Consider the following 25149-nt stretch of genomic DNA (forward strand, 5'->3'; position numbering starts at 1 on the left):
ACAAACATACTCTTCTTAATAAACATCTGTGTCCCAAATGGCACCCTATTCCCTATATAGTGCACTACTTTTTACTAGGGCTCATAGAGCTCTGGTCAAAAGCAGTGCAGTCAAAAGTAGTGCACCACATAGGGAACATGGTGCCATTTGGGAGGCAGAGGGAGTGAGCTGCCACAGCTGTCCACAGTCCCTCTCTAAGTTAATCTGGGAGTGAACAGGAGGATCGGGGCTGGGCTCCACTGAACATAGGTCAGCTGCTGAGGACAAGCCAGATAGGGGATTACAATGGGAGAGATGGAGGACAGAGAGCGGATCGGCACCACCACCACACCTCTGGGTTAGAGTCCATAGGGGGACCTGTCTGTGTAGTAGTAATATGATCATAGGGGGACTCTGAATAGTAGATGTAGTGGTAGTTTATAAGGAGGATAAGGGTGTGTCCATATGAACTAAGTATAGTTATGGGAGTGTGTGTTATACATAGACATTCTACAAATGACCATCTAATAACACACAGCACAAAACACACACACACACACACACACATCACACACACACACACACACACACACACACACACACACACACACACACACACACACACACACACACACACACACACACACACACACACACACACACACACACACACACACACACACACACACACACACACACACACACACACACACACACACACACACACACACACACACTTAGACATACACACACACTGAGGCACCAAGAGCCTAGGGGCACCAGAGCAACCCTCTACACAAACAAACAGCCCAGGTCTTAGCCCTCCTCTTCAACTACACCAGCATATACAGCCCCATTTAGAAAACCTCCAAAAGACTTGTGCAGTACAGCCTACCACATGACGTAATGCACAATGCCAGTCAGTCATCAGGTAACAGAGATCAGTATTACTGCCAACATGGGTCCTAATGCATTATGTTAGCATTGTCGCAGAACCAAAATGGCCACCTAGTCCAGTGGTTCCCAACCAGGGGTACTAGGACCCCTGGGGGTACTTGGCCTATCCACAGGGTGTACTTGAGAACACTCATGAGACCATCGGCCGACTGATAAAATGCACGAGTGGGTAAATTGAGTTGGTGGTACAGTAAGCGAAAAAGTTTGGGAACCACTGGCCTAGTCGACAGCCTCTCCAGTGTTCGTGAGCATAGAAAGACCGCAACTGGGTAGACATTTTGGACCTGGCCATAGATCAATCGCTCCCAGAGAGATGCCAGAAACGGTGGCCGGTCGCCATGTTGTCAGCTGATGGCAGTCTTAATGATGGACCATGGGTCACACACCAGACGACTCATTTTTCACATTCTTCCGTCATGCCATCCAGAAAAACAGACATAGCGCGCTGAGAAAGACCATGGAGCTCCTTCCTAGTTACCATAATCCCCATAGGCTTTGATGAACTATTCCTGCTCTCATCCCTCGTGTCTTAAAATAACATGTTATTGAAATGTTCAAGGGTTCAATGTAGTTCATTGTGGCTTGTTTGTCTCTGTTGTTGCTGATGATGTCCCTATTTTTTGGATGTTGTGTCTTTAGGGCGAAATGGTGACGATAGCCATTTCCATTGTTCCTAGCGAATTAGTAAAGCTTTTAATATTTTTGGTTTTTAATTATGACACATACACTCAACAAGACAGACAATTTTCATAGTAATTTACTGAACATTTAATAGTAATTATGTTAGTGCCTACATAAACCAAAAATTAAACAATTGGCCTCATATTACAACTACTGCGGGTCAGCGGTAGACTAACAATGCCTGGATGCATACAATATGCATACAATATGCCTACCTCTATAAATACAGCCTAGAAAAAAATGACCTTTGTTTTTGGTGTAGTATCACTTATGATTAGGTGATCCCTCCTTTATAAAATCAACAGTGACACTCAATCTTGCTCAGTCTATATAAATTATTACTACTCAATCACTATCAACCATTTAACTAACCAACCGACAACCAATGTTAAGGAACCACTTGGTCCTTAGATACTTCAAACATCTGTTTCTGACGTATCCTCTTTGATGTACAGGCATGTACTGTATGTCTGACGCAGCCAGGGTCGCATTCCGACTTTCGGTAATGTGTCCATGTCCGTGACTTTGGAACTCATTATGTCATGTTAATCACACTGGGGTCTCTGAAACATGACCCCTCACCTGAGGCATCACTGGCATGTTCTTCTAAAACGTGGACTCTGAATTTTGTTTCCCTGCCTTCACCACAGAAACAGGGGATGTAAAAAAAAGAGTGGAATGTGATAAACCTCCAACATATCTCCCTAAACTTCACGCTATAAATCCCCAAAAGTGATTGAAAAGCCATTCACTTCAATAGGATCATAAGATCTTTTTTTATTTTTTTTATTTTTTATTTATTTCACCTTTATTTAACCAGGTAGGCCAGTTGAGAACAAGTTCTCATTTACAACTGCGACCTGGCCAAGATAAAGCAAAGCAGTGCAACAAAAACAACAACACAGAGTTACACATGGAATAAACAAAGTACAGACAATAACACAAAAGAAAGATCTATATACAGTGTTTGTAAATTAGGTAAGGAGGTAAGGCAATAAATAAGCCATAGTAGCGAAGTAATTACAATTTATCAATTAACACTGGAGTGACAGATGTGCAGATGATGAATGTGCAAGTAGAAATACTGCGGTGCAAAAGAGCAGAAAAAAATACAAAAAATATGGGGATGAGGTAGGTAGATGGTTGGATGGGCTATTTACAGATGGACTGTGTACAGCTGCAGCGATCGGTAAGCTGCTCTGACAGCCGATGCTTGAAGTTAGTGAGGGAGATATAAGTCTCCAGCGTCAGTGATTTTTGCAATTCGTTCCAGTCATTGGCAGCCGAGAACTGGAAGGAAAGGTGGCCAAAGGGGGTGTTGGCTTTGGGGATGACCAGTGAACGATACCTGCTGGAGCATGTGCTATGGGTGGGTGTTGCTATGGTGACCAGTGAGCTGAGATAAGGCAGAGCTTTACATAGCAAAGACTTATAGATGACCTGGAGCCAGTGGGTTTGGTGACGAATATGTAGCGAGGACCAGCCAACGAGAGCATACAGGTCGCAATGGTGGGTAGTATATGGGGCTTTGGTGACAAACAGATGGCATTGTGATGGACTACATCCAGTTTGCTGAGTAGAGTTTTGGAGGCTATTTTGTAAATGACATCGCCAAAGTCAAGGATCGGCAGGCGTTGTTGCAAAATAGGAAGCCGATTCTAGATTTAACTTTGAATTGGACATGCTTAATGTGAGTCTGGAAGGAGAGTTTACAGTCTAGCCAGACACCTAGGTATTTGTAGTTGTCCACATATTCTTTGTCAGAGTAGTGATGCTAAGTCCAGAGTAGTAATGCTGGATGGGCGGGCAGGTGTGGGCAGTGATCGGTTGAAGAGCATGCATTTAGTTTTACTTGCATTTAAGAGCAGTTGGAGGCCACGGAAGGAGTGTTGTATGGCATTGAAGCTCGTTTGGATGTTTGTTAACACAGTGTCCAAAGAAAGGCCAGACATATACAGAATGGTGTCGTCTGCATAGAGGTGGATCAAAGAATCACCCGCAGCAAGAGCGACATCATTGATATATACAGAGAAAAGAGTCAGCCCAAGAATTGAACCCTATGTCACCCCCATAGAGACTGCCAGAGGTCCGGACAACAGGCCCTCCGATTTGACACACTGAACTCTATCTGAAAAGTAGTTAGTGAACCAGGCGAGGCAGTCATTAGAGAAACCAAAGCTGTTGAGTCTGCCGATAAGTATACAGTGATTGACAGAGTCGAAAGCCTTGGCCAGGTCAATGAAGACTGTTTTTTATCGATGGTATTTATGATATCGTTTTGGACCTTGAGCGTGGCTGAGGTGCACCCGTGACCAGCTTGGAAACCGGATTGCATAGCGGAGAAGGTACAGTGGGATTCGAGATGGTCGGTGATCTGTTTGTTCACTTGGCTTTCGAAGACTTAGAAAAGCAGGGCAGGATGGATATAGGTCTGTAACAGTTTGGATCTAGAGTGTCTCCCCCTTTGAAGAGGGGGATGACCACGGCCACTTTCCAATCTTTAGGAATCTCAGATGATACGAAAGAGAGGTTGAACAGACTAGTAATAGTAATCATTCATCTGTCAAATAAGCTTTATTAGCATGAATGAACAAGGCCACTGTTGCTTAAACCAGTTGAGAAAATGACACCAACAATAACAATAAAGTAAATAAAAAAAGTATTGTAAGGGTGATTAGAGAACAGGGAGAAAATATATATATATGAGATAAATATTATATAGAATATATATATATATAATAAATATTACCAGAGATTTTTTTTTAAATGAATATAAATTAAATAAATACATCAAAATAGTAATAATAATCTTTCTTTCTCTCGGTTCTTTATGATATAGGATAATTCTTCAATGTAGAACCTACTGGATAGTCCACTTACAGTACTAACAGTGCCTATATTTGAGGTGGCTATAGTTGAGGTGTCTAATATTTGAGGTGCCTATATTTGAGGTGCCTATATTTGAGGTGGCTATAGTTGAGGTGGCTATATTTGAGGTGGCTATATTTGAGATGGCTATATTTGAGGTGGCTATAGTTGAGGTCGCTATAGTTGAGGTGGCTCTATTTGAGGTGGCTATAGTTGAGGTGGCTATAGTTGAGGTGGCTCTATTTGGGGTTGGCTATAGTTGAGGTGGCTCTATTTGGGGTTGGCTATAGTTGAGGTGGCTATAGTTGAGGTGGCTCTATTTGAGGTGGCTCTATTTGAGGTGGCTATAGTTGAGGTGCCTATAGTTGAGGTGGCTATAGTTGAGGTGGCTATATTTGAGGTGGCTATAGTTGAGGTGGCTATAGTTGAGGTGCCTATAGTTGAGGTGGCTATATTTGAGGTGGCTATATTTGAGGTGGCTATATTTGAGGTGGCTATAGTTGAGGTGGCTATAGTTGAGGTGTCTATAGTTGAGGTGGCTCTATTTGGGGTTGGCTATAGTTGAGGTATCTATAGTTGAGGTGGCTCTATTTGAGGTGGCTCTATTTGAGGTGGCTATAGTTGAGGTGCCTATAGTTGAGGTGCCTATAGTTGAGGTGCCTATAGTTGAGGTGGCTCTATTTGAGGTGGCAATAGTTGAGGTGGCTATATTTGAGGTGGCTATATTTGAGGTGCCTATAGTTGAGGTGGCTATAGTTGAGGTGGCTCTATTTGAGGTGGCTATATTTGAGGTGGCTCTATTTGAACTCTATATGCTTTCATAACCATCTTTTTTCTCTCTGTTTGTTCTCTGGCTCCAGGTTCCACACATCTCGGGGACCAGCCGGCGCGGGCTCCCTCCATCCCCAGCTCTCCCTCCTCCTCCCCCCACACCCCCAGCGCCCTAGCCCTGGCCCTGGGTAGTGGAAGCTCTGACCCGGTCCTTAACGGAGGCCTGGGAGGCCCCAGCTCCGTGGCCTACTGTGGTGGCTCTGCGGGAGGTCTGTACCTTTCAGAGCCACTCTATTAATCAAACTATCAAACCCACTGCAGGGGGTTAAGAGAGGAGAGAGGGGGACACTAGGTAGCAGATGTCCCGGGTGGTGAGTCTGTTCGGTAGATTGCTTCTCGTGCTGTGCAGTGGGAGGACACAATGTCTCATCTACTGTTGGAGTTAGGTAATGTGAGGCTGCCTTCATAGTAGAACAACAGTGGTAAAATGGGTTTGTACTGTATTTATTGTAAGGAATGTATTGATCAACTCTGTAGATTAGATCCATTACATCAGTTCATACACTACCGGTCAAAAGCTTTAGAACACCTACTCATTCAAGGGTTTTTCTTCCTTTTTACTATTTTCTACATTGTAGAATAATAATGAAGATATCGAAACTATGAAATAACACGTATGGAATCATGTAGTAACCAAAATGTGTTTTAACAAATAAAAACATATTTTATTTTTGAGATTCTTCAAATATCCACCCTTTGCCTTGGTGACAGCTTTGCTCACTTTTGACATTCTCTCAACAAGCTTCATGAGGTAGTCACCTGGAATGCATTTAAATTAACAAGTGTGCCTTCTTTAAAGTTCATTTGTGGAATGTCTTTCCTTCTCAATGCGTTTGAGCCAATCAGTTGTGTTGTGACAAGGTAGGGGGGTAAACAGAAGATAGCCCTATTTGGTAAAAGACCAAGTCCATATTATGGGAAGAACAGCTCAAATAAGCAAAGAGAAACGACAGTCCATCATTACTGTAAGACATGAAGGTCAGTCAATACGGAACATTTCAAGAACTTTGAACATAGTTTCTTCAAGGGCAGTCACAAAAACCATCAAGCGCTATGATGAAACTGGCTCTCATGAGGACTGCCACAGGAATGGAAGACCCAGAGTTACCTTTGCTGCAGAGGATAAGTTCATTAGAGTTACCAGCCTCCGAAATTGCAGACAAATAAATGCTTCACAGACTTCAAATAACAGACACATCTCAACATAAACTGTTCAGAGGAGATTGTATGAATCAGGCCTTCTTGGTCAAATTGCTGCAACGAAACCACTACTAAAGGACACCAATAAGAACAAGAGACTTGCTTGGGCCAAGAAACACAAGCAATGGACATTACATCGGTGGAAATCTGTCCTTTGGTCTGGAGTCCAAATGTAAGATTTTGGTTCCAACAGCTGTGTTTTTGTGAGTGAATGGATGATCTCCATATGTGTATTTCCCACCGTGAAGCATGGAGGAGGAGGTCTTATGGCGTGGGGGTGCTTTGCTGGTGACACTGTCTATGATTTATTTAGAATTAAAGCACACAAGCAGCATGGCTACCACAGCAATACTCCATCCCATGTGGCTTTTCCTTTATTTAACTAGGCAAGTCAGTTAAGAACAAATCCTTATTTACAATGACGGCCTAGGAACAATTTACTGCCTTGTTCAGGGGCAGAATGACAGATTTGTACATTGTCAGCTCAGGAATTTGATCTAGCAAACTTTTGGTTACTGGCCCAACACTCTAATCACTAGGCTACCTACCGCCCGGGCTTACTGGGACTATAGTTCGTTTTTCAACAGGACAATGACCCAACACACCTCCAGTCTGTGTAAGGGCTATTTTACCAAGAAGGAGAGTGATGGAGTGCTGCATCAGATGACCTGACCTCCACAATCCCCCGACCTCAACCCAATTGAGATGGTTTGGGATGAGTCGGACCGCAGAGTGAAGGAAAAGCAGCCAAAAGTGCTCAGCATATGTGGGTTGAGAGAATGCCAAGAGTGTGCAAAGCTGTCACCAAGGCAAAGCGTGGCTATTTGAAGAATATCAAACATAAAATATATTTTGATTTGTTTAACACTTTTTTGGATACTACATGATTCCATGTGTTATTTCATAGTTGTGATGTCTTCATTATTATTCTACAATGTAGAAAATAGTAAAAAGAAAGAAAGACCAGTAGATGAGTAGATGTTCTGAAACTTTTGACCGGTAGTGTACATGCAGAAAGTTCTTTCATTAGTCTATTGATTACTGACACCCCTAACACATGCTCTCTCTCTTTTTCCCTCTCCCTCCTTCCCTCCCACCGTCACTACCTCCCCCCTATCAGGAACGACCCCCAGCTCGCCCGTCAGCCTCCCCAAGTCGCCCACCTTCCCATCAGGCAGCGGGAGAGGGCCCGGGTGGCTGACAGGCGATGAGTGTTCCATCTGCTACGAGAACCACGTGGACACGGTCATCTACGCCTGCGGTCACATGTGTCTCTGCTACACCTGCGGCGTCAAACTCAAGAAGATGTCCAACGCCTGCTGCCCCATCTGCAGGAGACAAATCAAAGACATCATTAAGACCTACCGTAGCACGTAGGGGGCCTTTGAAGCTAAGGGCCTCGTAACTGAGGGCCACAGGCATAAGTTAATGGGGAGAGGAGGAAGACGTTGAGGAAAGACTGATAAACTTTTAAGATCAGGGAAATGGACAATGGACAGTTCGCTCTGGTAATTTTGTGTGATGGATTTTGAGGAAGAATCTTGGTTTTTGTTTCAAATACCCATTTTTTTGTTTGCTGGTAACAGTTAGTACACCTGCACTGCAAAGGTCTCTTGCATTTCCACTTTCCCTCTGACGCAGTGTGTGACGGCTTTTGAAGTGGCGGGTTTGCAACCGCGGCGAGAACTTCCTCTCTCAACTACAAGTTTTCATTCTTCTTACTCTCTCCAAGGATTCAGGAAGTTTCAGACTTTGAGGAAAGAGAAGACGTGAAAGTACTTTTTATTTTGTTGTTTAAGCCACTTCCAGACGACTCCCGCTCGTTTGCATGGAAGCAAACCAGGTGGTTTCAATTCAAAGTTTTTGGTCTTGAGATTATGTATTTATGTTGAAGAGGAGAAGGACTGTTAAGTTCCAACATTTGCTTCTTAACTTGACTCAACTTTGTCTGTAAAAAAAAAACAACAGGCAAAATGTCTACCCTTGTCCAGATAGTTCTTTATCAACAAAACGTCTCAGTATGACACAACTTCTGTCTGTGTGTTACTTAGGCAAACTGCAGAGGAAAAGAGAGGACTTATTTGTTGCTCAAGGGTTGTGACCGGAAAGGGATGCATTTCTGCAGTAGTCATAGGATTCATCAATAGGAAGATGATCACAGTTGTATAAAGTTGTGAAGTATAGGGACGTAAGTATATGACGTGTGAAGCAGTGCTGTATCACCTCTTGCTCCTATACAGTAAGTCATATATTCTCAACCAAATGTATTTGTGTGGTAGTTCTATAGCACATTCATTGGTGGTAGCTGTCCTGTTGCGCTAGCTAGCTATCTGCTTGCTCTGCAGTGTCGTATGTTGCACTGAAGTCAGTACTGCGCTCTCGAAAATTCCCCATCAAGAAAAGAGAGGATACATATTATTTTACACAATAAATTTAAACAGCCATCAAAACCATGTCACTGGCAGCCTCAGCTCCCAATCCAATCCCAGAATTTGTACCCACATCACGTGACTGGAAGCAGGAAGTGAAAGTACATTTATTTGGTGTTCCTCAGGTCCAGCTGTTAACGCCCCAAAATGGTGACAGTTTACGCAAACACCAGCCCAATGCACTGTGATTGTTGCCATGGTAATAGCGTTCGACGTCAATCCGACACAGGTCCCTGCCTTAATTTATGAACATTTACTTTGTTACCAACGGATGTGTGATCAATAATGCTTTGTTTCTATCCATCATTTTCACCAAGACCCCTTACTAAATACCAAATACGATGTTGTGTGTCAGAAGAAAAGCTTTCAGAAACAGGACTACAGAAACTCAGAGGATAAAAAGCACATGAAACAAAACTGAGTTGACCCTAAACTTATTTTTATAACTCAAAATACTTACTGGTCAGAGGTCATTTGCATCACAGACAGTCAGTAATATGTACACAACCTTAAACCCTATCACGGTACTATTCTAACATCTGCATAGTGCTTCCACCAGCAACAAATACCCTTCACAGTTACACACATTAATGTAGGGTTATGAGAGGTAGATGAGAGGTCAGTTACCCACTTACCCCATATGACATTTATCACTTTGAGGCAAATCAATGCAAGACTACCTGAAAATGTGATTTTGTAAAAGTAAGACTTCAGTATGTGTCATGTATCCCATTGAAAATCCCCTCGTGCTTGTGTGTACTGGAGCTATAGGCCACAGCTTTCTGCCGAGAGCTGAAAAGGACGTTTTTTATCACATTTATCTTGCATCCTGGTGTAATTAATAGATCATCGACAAATGAATCTGGAATGTAATGCTGTGACGGTATTTGCCAGCTCTCTGTGTTTGGGGCAAATACTGACAGATGTTTCGTATACATCCTCTTTACACTCACAAACAGAACTTTGTGTTTTTATGATATTATATGCTACTGCTTGAAGTGTTAATTCACATTTTGAATGTTAATTTATGTTTTAAAATGAGGCAAATCGTTTTATTGGTGTGGTTGGTAGTATCGAAAGAGAAAAAACATATTTTGTCAGCTTTCTTTTTCGATTGATAGTCATGATTGTAATGTTTGTTTTCTGGTTGATTGAAACCATGAAATAATCAGCTATTTCTACTTCTACTCTGTATCCTAAAGCCAGGAACGATATTATCTTGTACCTTCCACCAATACATAGGACTCGCTGCAGTATACAATCATAACACCTCGTTGCTTTGGGTAAAAGACAAGCACAAATGAATCATTTTACAAACCCTGAATATTCAGAGGCTGAATTTTTTTTGTAATTTTGACGTTGTTGTTTATGCCTCCTTTCGAGTCCAAACCAGGTTTGTTTTTATAGCTCTTACCAAGTATAAATTTAAAGGCTGTCGTTGTATGGCAATGTTAAATGTCACTTTATATGAATCCTGATTGTACTTTTTAAATGGTCTAGTCTATAGGCAATCTCTAGCATATTCTATCACAGTCAAATTTGTGCTGATACTAAGTGTGCGACGAAATCCGAAATCCAATAAAAAATAAATGTGTTATTCCACCTCGTAATTTGCAATGTCTGTGCTAAACGCACTTAATTTCCCCTCTCTTGAAACATTTTTTTTTTTTATAGTTGTTTTTTTTACTGGCCCTTTATCCAAGGAATTTAACCCACAACCACTAATGTAAACAATAGTCATTGAACATACGGTCATGTCATAAATGGCATACCATACATTGACAACCTATAATAACGTAAAAGTTAAATAGCATGCAAAAAAAACAAGGCACCTAAATTGCTGCCTATCATATTTATTGAGTTTACATACAGGATTAATTGAAGTGGTCTGACTCATGTCAGTACTCAGTGGCTTAACGTTCAGCCCTCCACACAGATACTATGACTAGGGCCCAGAATTGTTCCTGACCTAGTGACCTGGAAAACTCAGGGGCCCTAACTATAACACCAACCAGTTGTGATGTGATACCACTTTACCAAAAAAATACATTTTTGGTTTCTCACCTGATTTTTTGTCGACCCGGTATTGTATTTATCTTCCATTGAAGTGTTTTGATCTCAGATCCTACTGTACTTGGGTGTTTGCTTTCTTCTTCTACCCTCCTCCATTTTAGAAAAACTTCTTCAGATATTACTAGACAGGTTTCACCTGGGAAATATACTTTATCTTCTGTCTTTTAGTTGTTTGAGTCGATTGTTCACGCCGTCCTAGTTAGTGAACTTTGGGACCAATAGAAGACGAGCTAAAAAATAAAACGAGACATCGCAATCTCCTCGGCCATCATTTAGACGGAGTTCAGGGGTCGATCAGAACGCTACACATAGAAACGTAACATAGGCTAGGTCAACCACGATTGCTCCTATTATCCATGATATAGAAGTATATATGTTCTATGTTGTGACTCATCCATTGTTTAAGATACTTTGCAAACCTGTCTTTATTTGAAAACTAGTTTCCAAGTGATCTGTTTGTGAGCTATGTGAGTCGGACGATTGTGTCAATAAACTTTCCAGACGTGTTTCAAAGAAGTGTCTCTGCCGGCTTTTCTCTTAAAACTTGAATAGAACATAAATGACAAAAAATGTGATTACAAGTTAATTCTATATTTTCTATCACATCTCCAATATCTTAATATGATTGGATTATCTCCCATTAGTATCCAACTACAACATGCACTTGATGACAAATTCTTATTTATTATATCCATACTCTTGATTTGAATTAATACAGTAAATGTCTTTTTTTGTAATTTTTTTTTTTTTTTACATTTATTTAACTTTTATTTAACCTGGAAGGGCTCATTGAGATTTGCAGTCTCTTTTTCAAGAGTGTCCTGGCCAAACTACAGTTAATATAGTAAAAAAAAAAAAAAATTCACAAGAGTATAGCAAAATCATAAAACAGCTAATTAAAAACATTAACAGGTCAGGGAACCAGCCTCAAATCAACCTTCCGAACAATAAAAATGCCCAAATAAAAAGGTAGTAAACCCAAAATGGCTTTGTAAATAAAAGTATACCAGTGCCTGAGCCTACGAGTGACTAGAGAAGGCCAGCCAACCCTGGTATACAAAGTGCAGTGGTGCGTAAGGGTTGTGCAGTTTAAAATACAACTCAGTGCTCCATGGTACAGGGTGTCAATTGATCTCAAACACTGAGAGGAAGCATTCATATAGAAAATATCCCCATAGTCTAGTATAGGCATAAATGTAGCTGATACGAGCCTCCTTCTGGCTTCAAAAGAAAAACAGGCCTTATTCCTAAAATAAATTCCCAACTTCAATTTTTTTTTTTAAGTACATTTTTGAATATGCAATTTAAAAGAGAGGCCGTCGCCAATTAAAATTCCAAGATATTTCTATGAGGTTACTGTTTCAATCTCATTGCACTGTCAGGTAGTAAGTAATAGGTGAAAGGTTCAGAGGTGTATTTCTTGCTTTAGAAAAAAACATTAGATCGCAGTGCTAGCTGTGCCACTAGAGATTTGGGGTTTGAGTCCAGGCTCTGTCGCAGCCGGCTGCGACCGGGAGACCCATGGGGTGGCGCACAATTGGCCCAGCATCGCCCGGGGATAGGGGAGGGTTTAGCCGGTGGGGGGCCGGGAGCAGTGCATGCTGACACGTTTGCCAGGTGTACATTTTTTCTTCCAGCACATTGGTATGGCTGGTTTCCGGGTTAAGTGGGCATTGTGTCAAGAAGCAGTATGGCTTGGTTGGGTTGTGTTTCGGAGTAGGCACGCTCTCGACCTTCGCCTCTACCAAGTACAGAGCCCTGGGGCACACCATTACAGACAGACAATTTAACAGACATGAGCCCATCAAATTGAGTGCACTGAGTTCTATCAGGCAGATAGTTAGCAAACCATGCAACTGCATGCGCCGAAAGACCAATGCTCGACAGTCTCTGCCTTAGAATAGCATTATCAACTACATCAAAAGCCTTAGAGATCAATAAAAAGTGAGACACAGTGATGTTTTTTGTCAAAGGCTTCAGTGATATCATTTAAAACCTTCATGGCTGCTGCAATTGTGCTATGCTTCTTCCTGAAGCCCAATTGGTACATTGATAAGACATAGTTAGTATATAAAAACTATTAGCTGTTCACTAACAAGGGTTTCAAATAATGTTACAATCCATTGATTAAGATTTACTGTCATCCCCCAGCCACGCTGATTGCATGGATCATGAACACAGTTTGTGTCAGCATAGTCGTAAAACACACAGGAATCCAAATAGAGAGGCTAACCCAGACCTACACAACCCTGACCTGCTGTGCTCCAGTGGACCTTGGTGCTTTCAGTGATATGTGATTTGGGGCACCTGTTACATCATGTGTTTTGGGACGGCCCCAGCTGCCTGGGTGGTTTATGTTCAACCGGGGTCCTCCAGGGGACACCAGGCTTAGGGTCAGGGGCTCCAAGCACTGCAGGCAGCTACCGCCTCATCCAAATATCCCTCTGATGTCCCCAGATATACATATGTCTGTCAGTAGTGGATTAATAGCATGTAAGACATGATAATATCTAGGAGGAGGAATGAGGTCTGGCAATAATCTAGACGATATATATCAAATCTGTCATCAAGGTGTATTAGTATCCCATGACTCTGTTATAAAGTGATGGGTCATAGTTAATGTCCATAGGTAATGCTCTGTGATGATGGATTAAATGTTCATGTGTTTAAAAACATTATTTTGAATACATGCAGTCCTTATACCTGCTTTACAAAGGCCCTTGAGGTAAGACCTTTACAAATAAACAGATAAAAACCGCAAACCATGAGCTCAAACTCCCTTCTGACTCCTCCAGCGAAGGCTGAAGAGAACAGACCAGTTCAAGATTGCCATCTAGTGGATATATATAAATAGTTCCACTGACCAATGAGAATCTGTTTTGGCGATGGGTCGTCCTATGGGAGCTTTCCTCAGCTGTCGACACTGTCTCACTTAAATATGCCATCACCGTCACACCTGAGGATGACAGTGACATGGAATGAACAGAAGCACTAAGACCTTTACTTCAATATCTATCTGAAATATTCCCAAATGGTCTATGTGCAACCAAAAGGTGGCACAAACACTGTCGGCCTCTAAGTGTTTGTTGCGTCTTTATTTGATACCTGTCATTCTAGAACCTTCCTGAAATACTCCAATACAGTCTTTATGTTGGACATGATGTCTCTATGTATTAGTCCTCTCGCAGCTGTTAGCCTGAGTGTTACATTCTCTTCACATCTCCCATAACCACCCATGATAAATGTGATGAATGCTCTGAACTTTAGATGCTGAGGGTAACTTGCACATGTTCTGTTGAACACGAGCGTTTTGTGGGGGTTCGATGGGGGTTGGGTGGTTGTCCTAACGGGAGGTAGGTGTGCACATTTTTCCTGTTCATTTAGGCGTATGCGATACATCTTTCTACATGTGTATAGATGTCAGGATGCCGCAGTAGGTAGGGCTCTACCATACTAGTTCATCTTCATTTTCTGCCCTTACAATTTTTACAGTTCTCTCATAACTCATACAATATACATCTACAACAAGATTTTTAAAAAAAATTGAACAATCCAAGTCTAAATATACTTATTCTGATTTATACCATACAACAAATGAAGATATATGTATCATTCAATACATTTACTGTCACCTACAATTGTATGTAAAAGTTATAAATAAATCTAAATATGAATGTATGAGCCATATCAGCTCAGTTGGTCCTGTGTGGCTCAGCTGGTAGAGCATGGTGCTCACAATGACGGGGTTGTTGGTTCTATTCCCACGGGGGACCAGTATGGGGAAAAAAGTATGTACTTTTACGTCTGCTAAATGACTGAAACATTTAATAATAATACTACTGCAAATATTCTGCTTCATAATGTATGGCGTGTGAATGTCCAGGCTAACAAATGAAAACAGAGAGGCAACATGAATTAAACAAAGATAATACATTTAATAGTGTTTCTCTTTAGGGCAATGCAAGATACAATGTAAACATGAACGAGACACAACAACAACAAAAAGCTTTTCAAAATGAGAACGGTAAAAAGGGACAGCCCTGTTTTCAAAAAGAACCGCTGGCACACAGACCAATTGTTACGTTTCCCGTTTAAGAGTAGACTGATTCGATTATTTGTACATTTGCTGTACTTTCACATACACTTATTGACTTACTCACTGATGCAAAACCATGACATGTCCTGACATGTCCTGCTGCTTTATCGCCTTGTCACACGGAATGACTCAGTCAGTGACATTTACAAAAGGAATCCGTTTCTCTTGAGCTCCAACCTCCCATGACACCTTAGTTTTGAAAACAGGACTAGTCTCTAGAGTTGTCTCTATAGAGTTGAACACAAATGTTGCATAAGAATAATGCAAATAAAAAAAGAGAGAAAAACAAATACTATCGCAACTCCTTTGGTCCAACTCGAAGCACTGGTGGTATGATGTAACAGAGTTGACATGCTGGTAGTGGGTCATTATTGTTTCAAGTTTGAGTATAAGGACCTAGACGGTTTACAGAGCATAGGTTTAGAGAGTATAACTTTGGTTTGAGGCCTTGTCTACAAATTAGGTTTTTGTGACAGTGTTGGAGACTTGCCACACTACCTTCTACTGAAAATAGGAATTAGACTATAACAGGCGTCACTGAATGCTCATGAAGGCCTTGTCTTAGGTAATAACAAGACGTTTGACTACGCCAACTAAAATGTATTCAGTGACCCCTCACACCTCACACGCATCTTTATCTGACAAATCCTCCCTCCAGAAAATATGGATGTGGCAATAAATATGGTCCATATTGGTACCCATACAAAAAAAAGGAAGGTAGTTTTAAGCAGTGTGAGCAGTTATTGCTTAGTGCGATGTGACATGATGTATCTGTCCGAGGGTAAATTAAAGAGAGTATAAAGTAGTAATTAGAACAGGAAGTCAAACAGTGAGAGTCACAGCACGGCAGGAAACACAAAAAAAAGAACCAGCATGCTCTATTCCTCAGCCATGCAATACATTAGCATTCTAAACAATGCCCCAACGCCACCTGTTGTGTAAGTGATTGTGTTAAGTAACACTTGGCGTAGTCGGCAGTCCCATTCCACCTGTCTGAAGCGTTACCATCAGTTCTAGCACTGAGTAAGCTTTTATCCCTCTCATTTTCTTCTTCTTTTCTTTCATTCATTCACTTCCTTCATGAGCAAACAACATAAAAATGTCACTCTAAAAAAGTTATGTTCAACATACCTACTAAAAACAACCCTTAGGTTAAACACCTCACATCCCTTTCACAAACACTTACTACTAACTTTCTCAGAACATCACATCTCCTACCACCCTAACCTACCCCTTCTCTCATTAACCTGGCTCTCCAGCCTCTCCCTTCACACCAGGAGAGAATAAGCTGCCAGACAGAAGTTGAAGCTTCCCCACAGCAAATGATATATAGCTGAATAAATCAGACACATGATTAATATGCCACCCGCTAAAAAGCTGGAGAGACAGAACGAGAGAGACAAAGAGTGAGAGCATCTATCCATCTTCGACAGCCACAATCTCATTCTTTTTAGATTAGCCCCTCGTGGCTGTGTTTCCCCGCTATCAGGATGCCACCGGCGCGAGACTTACTGGGCTTCAAAACTTTAACTACCGCAATTAAAATTGTGTTTTGATAATGAGATTTCACCGTCACGCATCGTACATGGATTGTTCATTAGCCCAAGCTGTGGGTGATGGGATAAGAGGAAGTATGATGCAGTGTTATTCATTGTCTCTGATGGAAGCTGTTGCTACTGGTTTTAACAGAAGTCTAGTCAGCATGAACAGAGGAGCACAATGTCCACAACTGTATCCAGCTCCTCTGTCTCTAACTCTCTCTCTCTCTCTATCTCTCTCTCTCTCTCATTCTCACTCTCTCTTGTTCACTATCTCTGTCTCGTTCTCCCGCTCTTGCCATGTCATCTACATTCCACAATCTGATCCATCTCAGGTTTCCCAACGCATCCCACACACAACCAACCTCATCCCTGACCTCCTATCTTTCTCCTGACCTCACCTGCACACAATCCATCTCATCACAGTGCGCACGTCCTCTCTCTCAAACACACCAACACACAATATCTCACATCACATGCTTCTACGACCCAAACCTCATACACTAGATGCACTCAACATATGCAATCTCTTCGTTCTTCCTACTCCAAGTGACTGGGAACTACAAGCTTCGGTTGAGGCAAAAGAAAGAAAAAGAACATGGCGGAAGTATGGTGGAATAGGCCAAAGCGTGAGCAAGGAGGCACTAGTAAAGGAAAAGTAGAAAAAAAAGAGCCGTGAGGAAGAAAGCCATTCCGGCTGGTGCTATCTAGGATTACTAGGCTTAAGGGAAGGTCACGCTCGAGAAGGCCCGCCAATTTGTTAAAATAAAAAGAGAGAAAGGAGGCAGGGGCAAAGAGTCGAGGCAGTGTGGCGTCAGTAAGGACGGTCTCACTTGGCTGAATTCGCAAATATGGTAGAGGCTCTAATCTATTCTCTCTGACATGAATGGCTTCCCTCGTCGTTATGTGCGTGTGTGGCCCCTGCATGGGTGCTACTTTACCACAAATCTGTGGCACCCTCCACCAAAGTTAAAACTGAAGGGTGTGTGTGTTTCTTCCCTATAAAACCCACTGGAGGGGAAAGGAAATGAACCGAGACCTTCCAAAGCCACGAAGCACCTTAACTGTAATGTGGGGATAAATCATCTGTAGAAGAAACTTTTAAACCAACCAGTTTTAGTGGACCTCAAGAACATCACTGTTGTAATCTGTGGACAAAGAACCAAACCCATGTAGTATTTTCTCTCTTTCTCCTCAGAAGGTTCGAAACATTCGGAACATGGTCAAGTCTGAAATGAATTGCCATGGGGCTTAATCGAGGACATAAAAAAGTGTTTTCTTATATTTGGTGGTAGGTATAGGTTTGGAAGTGGATGGATTAAACTACGATGGCCCTGTAAGTACACATTCCCAACAAGACTACCACTTAACAGTTGACATTACACGGTTGACATCTGCGATGGTTCCAAATGTCACTTTTGCCATGGAAACAGTGTTGAAGAGGCCGGCATGGCTTGTGTTCAAATGGCATGGAGGCATCTGCGTACTGTAGGTGGAGGAGAGAGACTCTCCAAGAACAAAAACATTTTGTTCAGGCACAAACGTGACAGCTCGAAGGCAGTCTGGTGAGTACCTAGAGGCCCTCGATGCTGACACAACTCTTACCTCTGTGGATCTGTGGTAGAGAACAGCTAGATGTTAACGAGGTCGGAACCCGGGTCATTGGGTTCTGCTGGTGCCATTCACAGTCCACAAGCCACGCACGCTAGCCAGGAGGAAGGACCAGAAGGGATTCTTACATGGCCATTGGTTAAAAATCATGTTCATCATGTCACAACATTTTGTGCTGTAGCTCAATGGAAGTAAGCCTCTCCAATGGGATTGGAGAAGGTTCAGTGCCATTAGCAACTGTTGCTCTTTTGAAAAAGGCTAATATAAAAAAAGCAGTGGACCTGAAATGAGTCATGACCTAAAGGTGTTTACATGACCGATGATGGTTTGAATGGATTAAGGGATATATATATACAGTATATTTTTGGATCATATCTCCTTAGACAAGAAAGGTCATGTTAATCATGTTTTTCTATAGCTATGCTTTTTAAAGATGCCTATTTGTATTGCACATTTCCTCATTATTACATTTCTGAAAGATGTTCAAATACAATGGGGTGAAAACGAAAAACAAAGAAGACAAAAATGATATTTTTGACCAAAACATTTTAAAATTATTAAAAAAAAAAAAAACATAATACTGAATATGAAAAAGTCGAGCTTGACATATTACAATTCCCTTGTAATTTGCAGGCGCAGGCAGAGAAGCCATGTAAATTGAGCTCAATTAAACAATAGCAATATGCATTAATATGTGCGGAAGCGAAATGTTATGGGTGATTCAACACGTTTACATAATGCCTTTGTCGAGGGGAGGGAGATGGGTTAGGGGTTCTGTATCAACTGTAGTTGTACTATACATAGACCTAATTATCGATTTCCATTGCTTTACATGGGATATGATGGGTGAGATAAAGAGCATTTTACCCTCCATTTGTGAAGCAGAACTAACTTCAGCTTCTATAGATCTGTATGCAAGGGCTTGAAATTCATACCAAATAGACTGTAGAAATATCAAACATTTTGACAGTCTATCACACATTATTGACTTTTGTACTAGGTTGCGGGGTCTAGTCCAGTCTAGTGAGGCAGTGGATAAATATTTGATTGTCAACCACAAATGGGAGGTAAAACATTAGTTCAAAATAAATAAGATTTGAATCAGGCATTACGTACAGACCAATAAGGAGAAAGGAAGTGTCCATGATTCTGCTAGTTGCAGCACACAGCATGGGGGTGGAAAAAAACGTCATTTAGAAGGTTGGAAAAAAAGATAGCCAAATAGAATAAAGTGAACTAAAAAAAAATGATAAACTACAAAAAAAACCTGACTAACTCTTAGCTGCATTAATTATTTGAAAACATTCAATTATGTACAGGCATTGTGTAGTTGGTAGTTTCACTGACCAGCAGTGCATTTGGTATTGCATTGTAACTGCCGGTTTGTAGGGCAACATGGAAAAAAGTATGTTGCAGTAGCATTCGTCTCCCACAACAGAGTACCATGTACAGTATCCAATTATTATATTGTGAGGAGCATTGGCATCCTCCAATGACTTAGATCTTTTTCAACTCAGGAGTTGAAAAACTTGAGGTAAAAAAAATATGCATATTAAATAGTTTTTTAAAAAATCAATAAATAATATGCTGAGTATTTCAACTGCATCCTTACATTAATGCACTGTAAACAGGTGTTAAAGTGCATTAATTCACAAAAAACGGAACTTCAATCTTCATTATTGTCTATGTGTGATCACACTGTAATATCAACAAACAACTATGGTTGGCTAAAACAGATATAACTGCGATCTAGCAGGTACAATACTTTGTTTAATACTATAATACTGTCCAGCAGAAAATGTCATGAAAAGTTAGTGTTTAACCTCAATTGAGAAGCTCACACACTGTTAGAAAAATATTTCAGCAGTCTTGAACACCAGCCAGTTGAAATAGTACTTCATTAGGATTTTCAATTGGGGATCGTTTTGAAGTAATATCAGTATTGAGTTTTGGGAAAACGTATAAGTAAATAGTAACTCAAAATAGTCCTGCAGTACTATTCTAAATCCAGTAGATACCAAACTACTTTTAAAGAAAGGAAGTAAACATAAACTTAATTGCATACCACATAAACCAATACTGCACAGCAATATCCGCATGTTTCAATATGCTTTGATTTGGGTTCAGAAAATCCAGATGTTATCAAAACATATATTTTTTTAAACTTCGTTTTAGGTATTTTTTTGAATAGATTGTATTAGGCTATTTGTGCCCATAAATAAATAGTAAATCTACAAAATAGCCAATGAAATGATATTCTGCATTGGTTTAATCACATTGTGGGCTCGAGGCTGGGATTTAAAAAACATTATTAAGCCATATTTCCAGTACTTATTTTCTGTGCAACTGCGATTGCTACACTGTATACAGTAAAGCATATATAAAAAGATATTTGTCTGGAACTAATACAGACAACTTAGTGTGTAAACATATTGTGTAAAGTAATATCTTGGTGGTAAACTGAAAAGCACCTTAAATTGGAATTGATTCCCCAATAAGTATACTTTAATTAGATTTCAAGCTTGGCAGATTTTGGCTTTATTTGTATGCAAGATTCTGCAGGCTTGGTTGAAAATATAGAATAAGAAGTGGGACTACAAAAACAGGGTGCAACTACAAAGTCCGTCTAATTACGTGTACCTCAACATAGATATTCCATCAGTGAAACTTCAGAGATCCGAATATCCGAGAGGAACTTTGACTCTTTCCAATTTTGGGCTGTCGGTGGAGTGTTACACAAGAAAGCAGAAATACATCTCTAAGGACAGACAGAAAGACACAGAGACATTAAAGAAGAACATACAATAATGACAACAAAAAAAAAATCAAAGGATTAGTCATTTTAAGTGAGTCAATTGTGACTCACTGAGAGTCACTGATATCTCTCCCTTTCTCTTGTTTCTTTCTTATTTGATTCTGAACATTCTACTACAACACTCTAGATTGATCCTATTCGCTCGGTAACGTTCCTAAAACACTCCTACTCAAGTGATTCTCTTGAACGTTACAAAAATAATTTTGGGAGTATTCATGCTCATAGGCCTATGGCACTGTCATACATTTGGTAATGACGTTGATTCACCAATGTGTTCCGTCCACTTCTTCGAACCCCCATTCAGTTGATCATCTACAAAAAGGCACCTATTTGGCATTACAGTCACAAGGGCAGGTATAAGGCTTGCCATCATTGCCCAGCTATCTTCTCTTTCTAATGTAAACCCCTTCTAGAAGGTGTCGTGTCAAATCGCATCGTTCCAAAGTTCCAAAAACATACTTGTGTTTCTAACACTTGGGTTGGCCAACCCCGTTTTCAGTCTCTCGTTACATCCCATATCGCACACAAAAATCTGGACTTTTAGTCTTTTATGTGTACATTTTAGAAATAAAAGTGTCTCTTTCTCATTATAAGGTTAAAACAACATTTTTTTTTACATAAAGTATTTCAGAATCAATTATTTGTTTACATATTTGGAGCATATTGCTTGTGGTAGCTCTTGTGGGGTAACATTCTTATGGAGTGATGTCATCACCAATATTCTTAGTGACATCATCAAAGGGGGGAATTGTTATTATTATTAGGCCATTACTTCTTCCTCTCTAGGTAGTTGGAGGGGACCCAGCCCTTGCGGGGGTGCAGGGCATCTTGGACCTTGCAGTACCACCACCCGTTGGGGTTCCTGTCTAGAACCTCCAGGCAGGTGCCCTCAGGGAAGCCCATGGTCTCATCGTCCCCCCGGTAGTCAGCAATGGAAACATATACCTCCCTCCCCAGGTTGTTATGGATCAGCTGGCTCTTCTCGATAGGCTTGGGCCTGACTGTGGAGACGGGGATACCATTACGCTGCACAACAACCCCAACCCTGCTCAAGGCGTCCGTCCCGCCACCGGCGCCAAATCGTTCCGCCGAAGACCCCCTGGTGGTGATAGAGCGCTCTGAGGGTCTCGATCGGGTCTCGACTGTGACGGGTTGTGCACGCACAGCGTTGAAAGAGGAGTTACGGCGCACGCCAAGGGTAGCGGAACCGGAGCGGTACTGGTCGGTACGATACTGGTTGTGGGCGGCCAATGACTCATTCCGCCTCAGGGAACTTGTCATGTAATGTTGACTGACCATGGCGGGCTGTGGCGCAGACACGAACACGGACTGGGGTCTGACGGCAGACTGCGGTCTCACCCCACCGTTCCTCATTCTCGCGGCTCCGTTAACCAGCACAGCCGGCTTGGAGAAGCCCCCCGGAGGCTTGGAGGGGATGGGGGGAGTGTTCCTCGATCTCAGACCCCCTGGCGTATGGTGCACCTGGTGGTGATTAGTGAGTCCCTGGAGGTTGATGTCGTTGAGCGCCAGCACGCGCTGCTCATTCTTCTCCAGGCTGTTGGACTTGCTCCCGGTGCCGCTGCCCGACCCAGAGCGCTGCCCGTCAGACTCGGACCCACCGCCGTCCCTCCCTTGGCGGATGGGCTCCAAATAAAAAGTGGGCGCCCAGCCTTCCTTGTCCCGCCAACGAATGTACCACCAGCCGCTCTCCTGCCTCTCCAGGACTTCCACCTCCACCCCAGATGGAAAGCTCAGCTCTGACTCCTGGACCTTGTCGTAGGCGTCTGTGGTCCGGTATAGGTTGAACCCCTCCAGATCTGAATCTCCCCGGCTCCCTTTGGAGTAGATGGAAGAGAGGTCTGAGGTGCTGTTGCGGGAAGAATGGGAGTCCTCCGACGAGATGACGGAGGCCGTCTCTGAGTCTTTGAGCCCATGGACGGTATGCCGGAGTTGTCCCGTGGGCCTCAACTGGCGTCTCAGGGAAGTGATGTCCATCCTCTCAGGGCACTGTGGCTCTGACTTGGTGGTGAGCAGAGGTTTAGGCCTCACCGAGGGCTTGAGCTTGGTGGAGGGGCTCTGGCCTATCCTTTGCTCCACCGTCCGGATGCCTGGAGGTTTCCTGGAATCTCTACCCGATTCGTCTGAGGACAACCTGGGGCTGGTGTCGGCTTTGGCTAGGGACTGGCTTCGGCTCAGCTCTGGGGCGATCTTCTTCAATGGCTTTCCCCCTGCTAGAGGTGAAGACCCTGAGGGTTTGCGGGGTACAGTCGAGGAGTGGTAGATCCTTGGGGAGTTGGAACCACCGCAGCCTTTGGCCGAAGCCGCTTCATCACCACTACTGCGCCTGAAGCCATCGTTCTCATAGATACATTCTTCCTTGGCCATCTCTTCAACGGACCTGAAGGACCTTCTTCTATAGCTGATAATCACAGGGGAGGTCTTGCAGACCGGAGGAGAACTACGGTACTTCTCACAGACCACACTGTTGATTTTCACCTCCAGGGGGCGATGTATTGTCTCTCCCTTCAGGGATTCTGTGTCCGACTCGCCCTCGCATCCAACAGCGGGAACGTCGTATTCCGGTTCCTCATATACTGTGGGCCGGCTGGGGGATTCTGGGGCTTTGGAGGATGAGGAGATGGAGTGACTGGGTGAGGGTGATGGCGTCTCTTCTGAGTCTTGCTTTTTGGTGGGTGGAGCTGGGGGCGGGACTTTGGGGCGTGTAAGCGTGCTGGTTCGTCGGCTAAGGTTGGGTTTCTTGCGTTTGTCGATGTAGGAGCAGGGGGCCCAACCCTCCGTCTCCCCAATCTGGACATACCACCAGCCCCCGGAGTTCTTCTCTATGACCTACAGAGAAGACAGGTGGGAAGATAACCAACAGTCAGACACACTTGATGGAGCTATCACTTTATAATCAACATACAGCCTCACTTGAAATTCACACTGATGAAAATAGTATTTTTAACAATGGGTCCTGATCAAAAGTAGTGCCCTATAAAGGGAATAGGGTATCATTTAGGAAGTAGACAATGTTTCTCATACATGTAGATCTCTTGAGCATTGCGGTTATACAGATGTAGGATCTTAATTTGATCACCCTGCTGCAGAAGAACTTGGCATCTATAATGCACAGGGAGAGGGTCAGAGTAATAGTGTCCTATTTCTCTACTGCTATTCTCTCCCTCCCTCCATCATCCCCTCCACTATCACACCATCATCCTCCCCATTGACAGATGTAGGCCCTTGATTTGATCACTCTGTTGCAGGATGGCTTTCCTGCAATGCAAGACACTTAAAACTTGTAGTGCAGCCTCCCGGGTGGCGCAGTGGTTAAGGGCGCTGTACTGCAGCGCCAACTGCGCCACCAGAGACGCCCAGGCTCTGTCGTAACCGGCCGCGACCGGGAGGTCCGTGGGGCGACGCACAATTGACCTAGCGTCGTCCGGGTTAGGGAGGGTTTGGCCAGTAGGGAAATGCTTGTCTCATCGCGCACCAGCGACTCCTGTGGTGGGCCGGGCGCAGTGCGCGCTAACCAAGGTTGCCAGGTGTTTCCTCCGACACATTGGTGCGGCTGGCTTCCAGGTTGGATGGCGCTGTGTTAAGAAGCAGTGTGGCTTGGTTGGGTTGTGTATCGGAGGACGCATGACTTTCAACCTTCGTCTCTCCCGAGCCCGTACGGGAGTTGTAGCTATGAGACAAGATAGTAGCTACTAAACAATTGGATACCATGAAATTGGGGAGAAGAAGGGGTCCTTTTCACACACACAAAAAACAAACTTGTAGTGCATTTGAGATTTTAAATGTCTTCTGAAGTGAGTCATTTCCACTTAGAAATTTCAGACTTAATTTCCCCTTAAGAACAACGTATCAACCCCTACAAAAAAAACATGTAGATTCATTATAATCCACATAATAATTCCAATTTCCTGTTGTTGCAGGATTATTTTCCCTGCTGTAGCAAACTGGCTCAATTTACATCCTACATATTCTGGGTATCATTCTTGGTGCGACGGTTAGAGAAATCAAAACAAAAGCTCCTTTCTTCTAACGTGAAATGTCCACCCTGACATC

At 42.6% G+C, this 25149-nt stretch overlaps 2 protein-coding genes across 7 annotated transcripts in view; one reads left to right on the forward strand and one right to left on the reverse strand.

Annotated features, from left to right (window-relative positions):
• LOC112262897 (E3 ubiquitin-protein ligase NEURL1-like) overlaps nucleotides 1-10687 on the forward strand; it is a 66484-nt gene extending 55797 nt beyond the window's left edge. Inside the window, exons 5-6 of the mRNA XM_042303628.1 lie at nucleotides 5346-5525; nucleotides 7637-10687. Coding sequence (XP_042159562.1) covers nucleotides 5346-5525; nucleotides 7637-7893 — 437 coding nt within the window. The 3' untranslated portion in view covers nucleotides 7894-10687. The remainder of the gene's footprint in view (nucleotides 1-5345; nucleotides 5526-7636) is intronic.
• Nucleotides 10688-14929: 4242 nt separating this feature from the next.
• Nucleotides 14930-25149, reverse strand: part of LOC112262899 (SH3 and PX domain-containing protein 2A) — a 60140-nt gene continuing 49920 nt past the window's right edge. For all 6 annotated transcript variants that reach the window (XM_042303653.1, XM_042303652.1, XM_042303646.1 and 3 more), the window contains one exon: nucleotides 14930-23925. In XM_042303653.1, the coding sequence (XP_042159587.1) occupies nucleotides 21847-23925 (2079 nt within the window). In that variant the 3' untranslated portion in view covers nucleotides 14930-21846. The remainder of the gene's footprint in view (nucleotides 23926-25149) is intronic.

This window comes from Oncorhynchus tshawytscha, linkage group LG02, assembly GCF_018296145.1.
Source record: "Oncorhynchus tshawytscha isolate Ot180627B linkage group LG02, Otsh_v2.0, whole genome shotgun sequence".
Classification (NCBI taxonomy): Eukaryota; Metazoa; Chordata; class Actinopteri; order Salmoniformes; family Salmonidae; genus Oncorhynchus; species Oncorhynchus tshawytscha.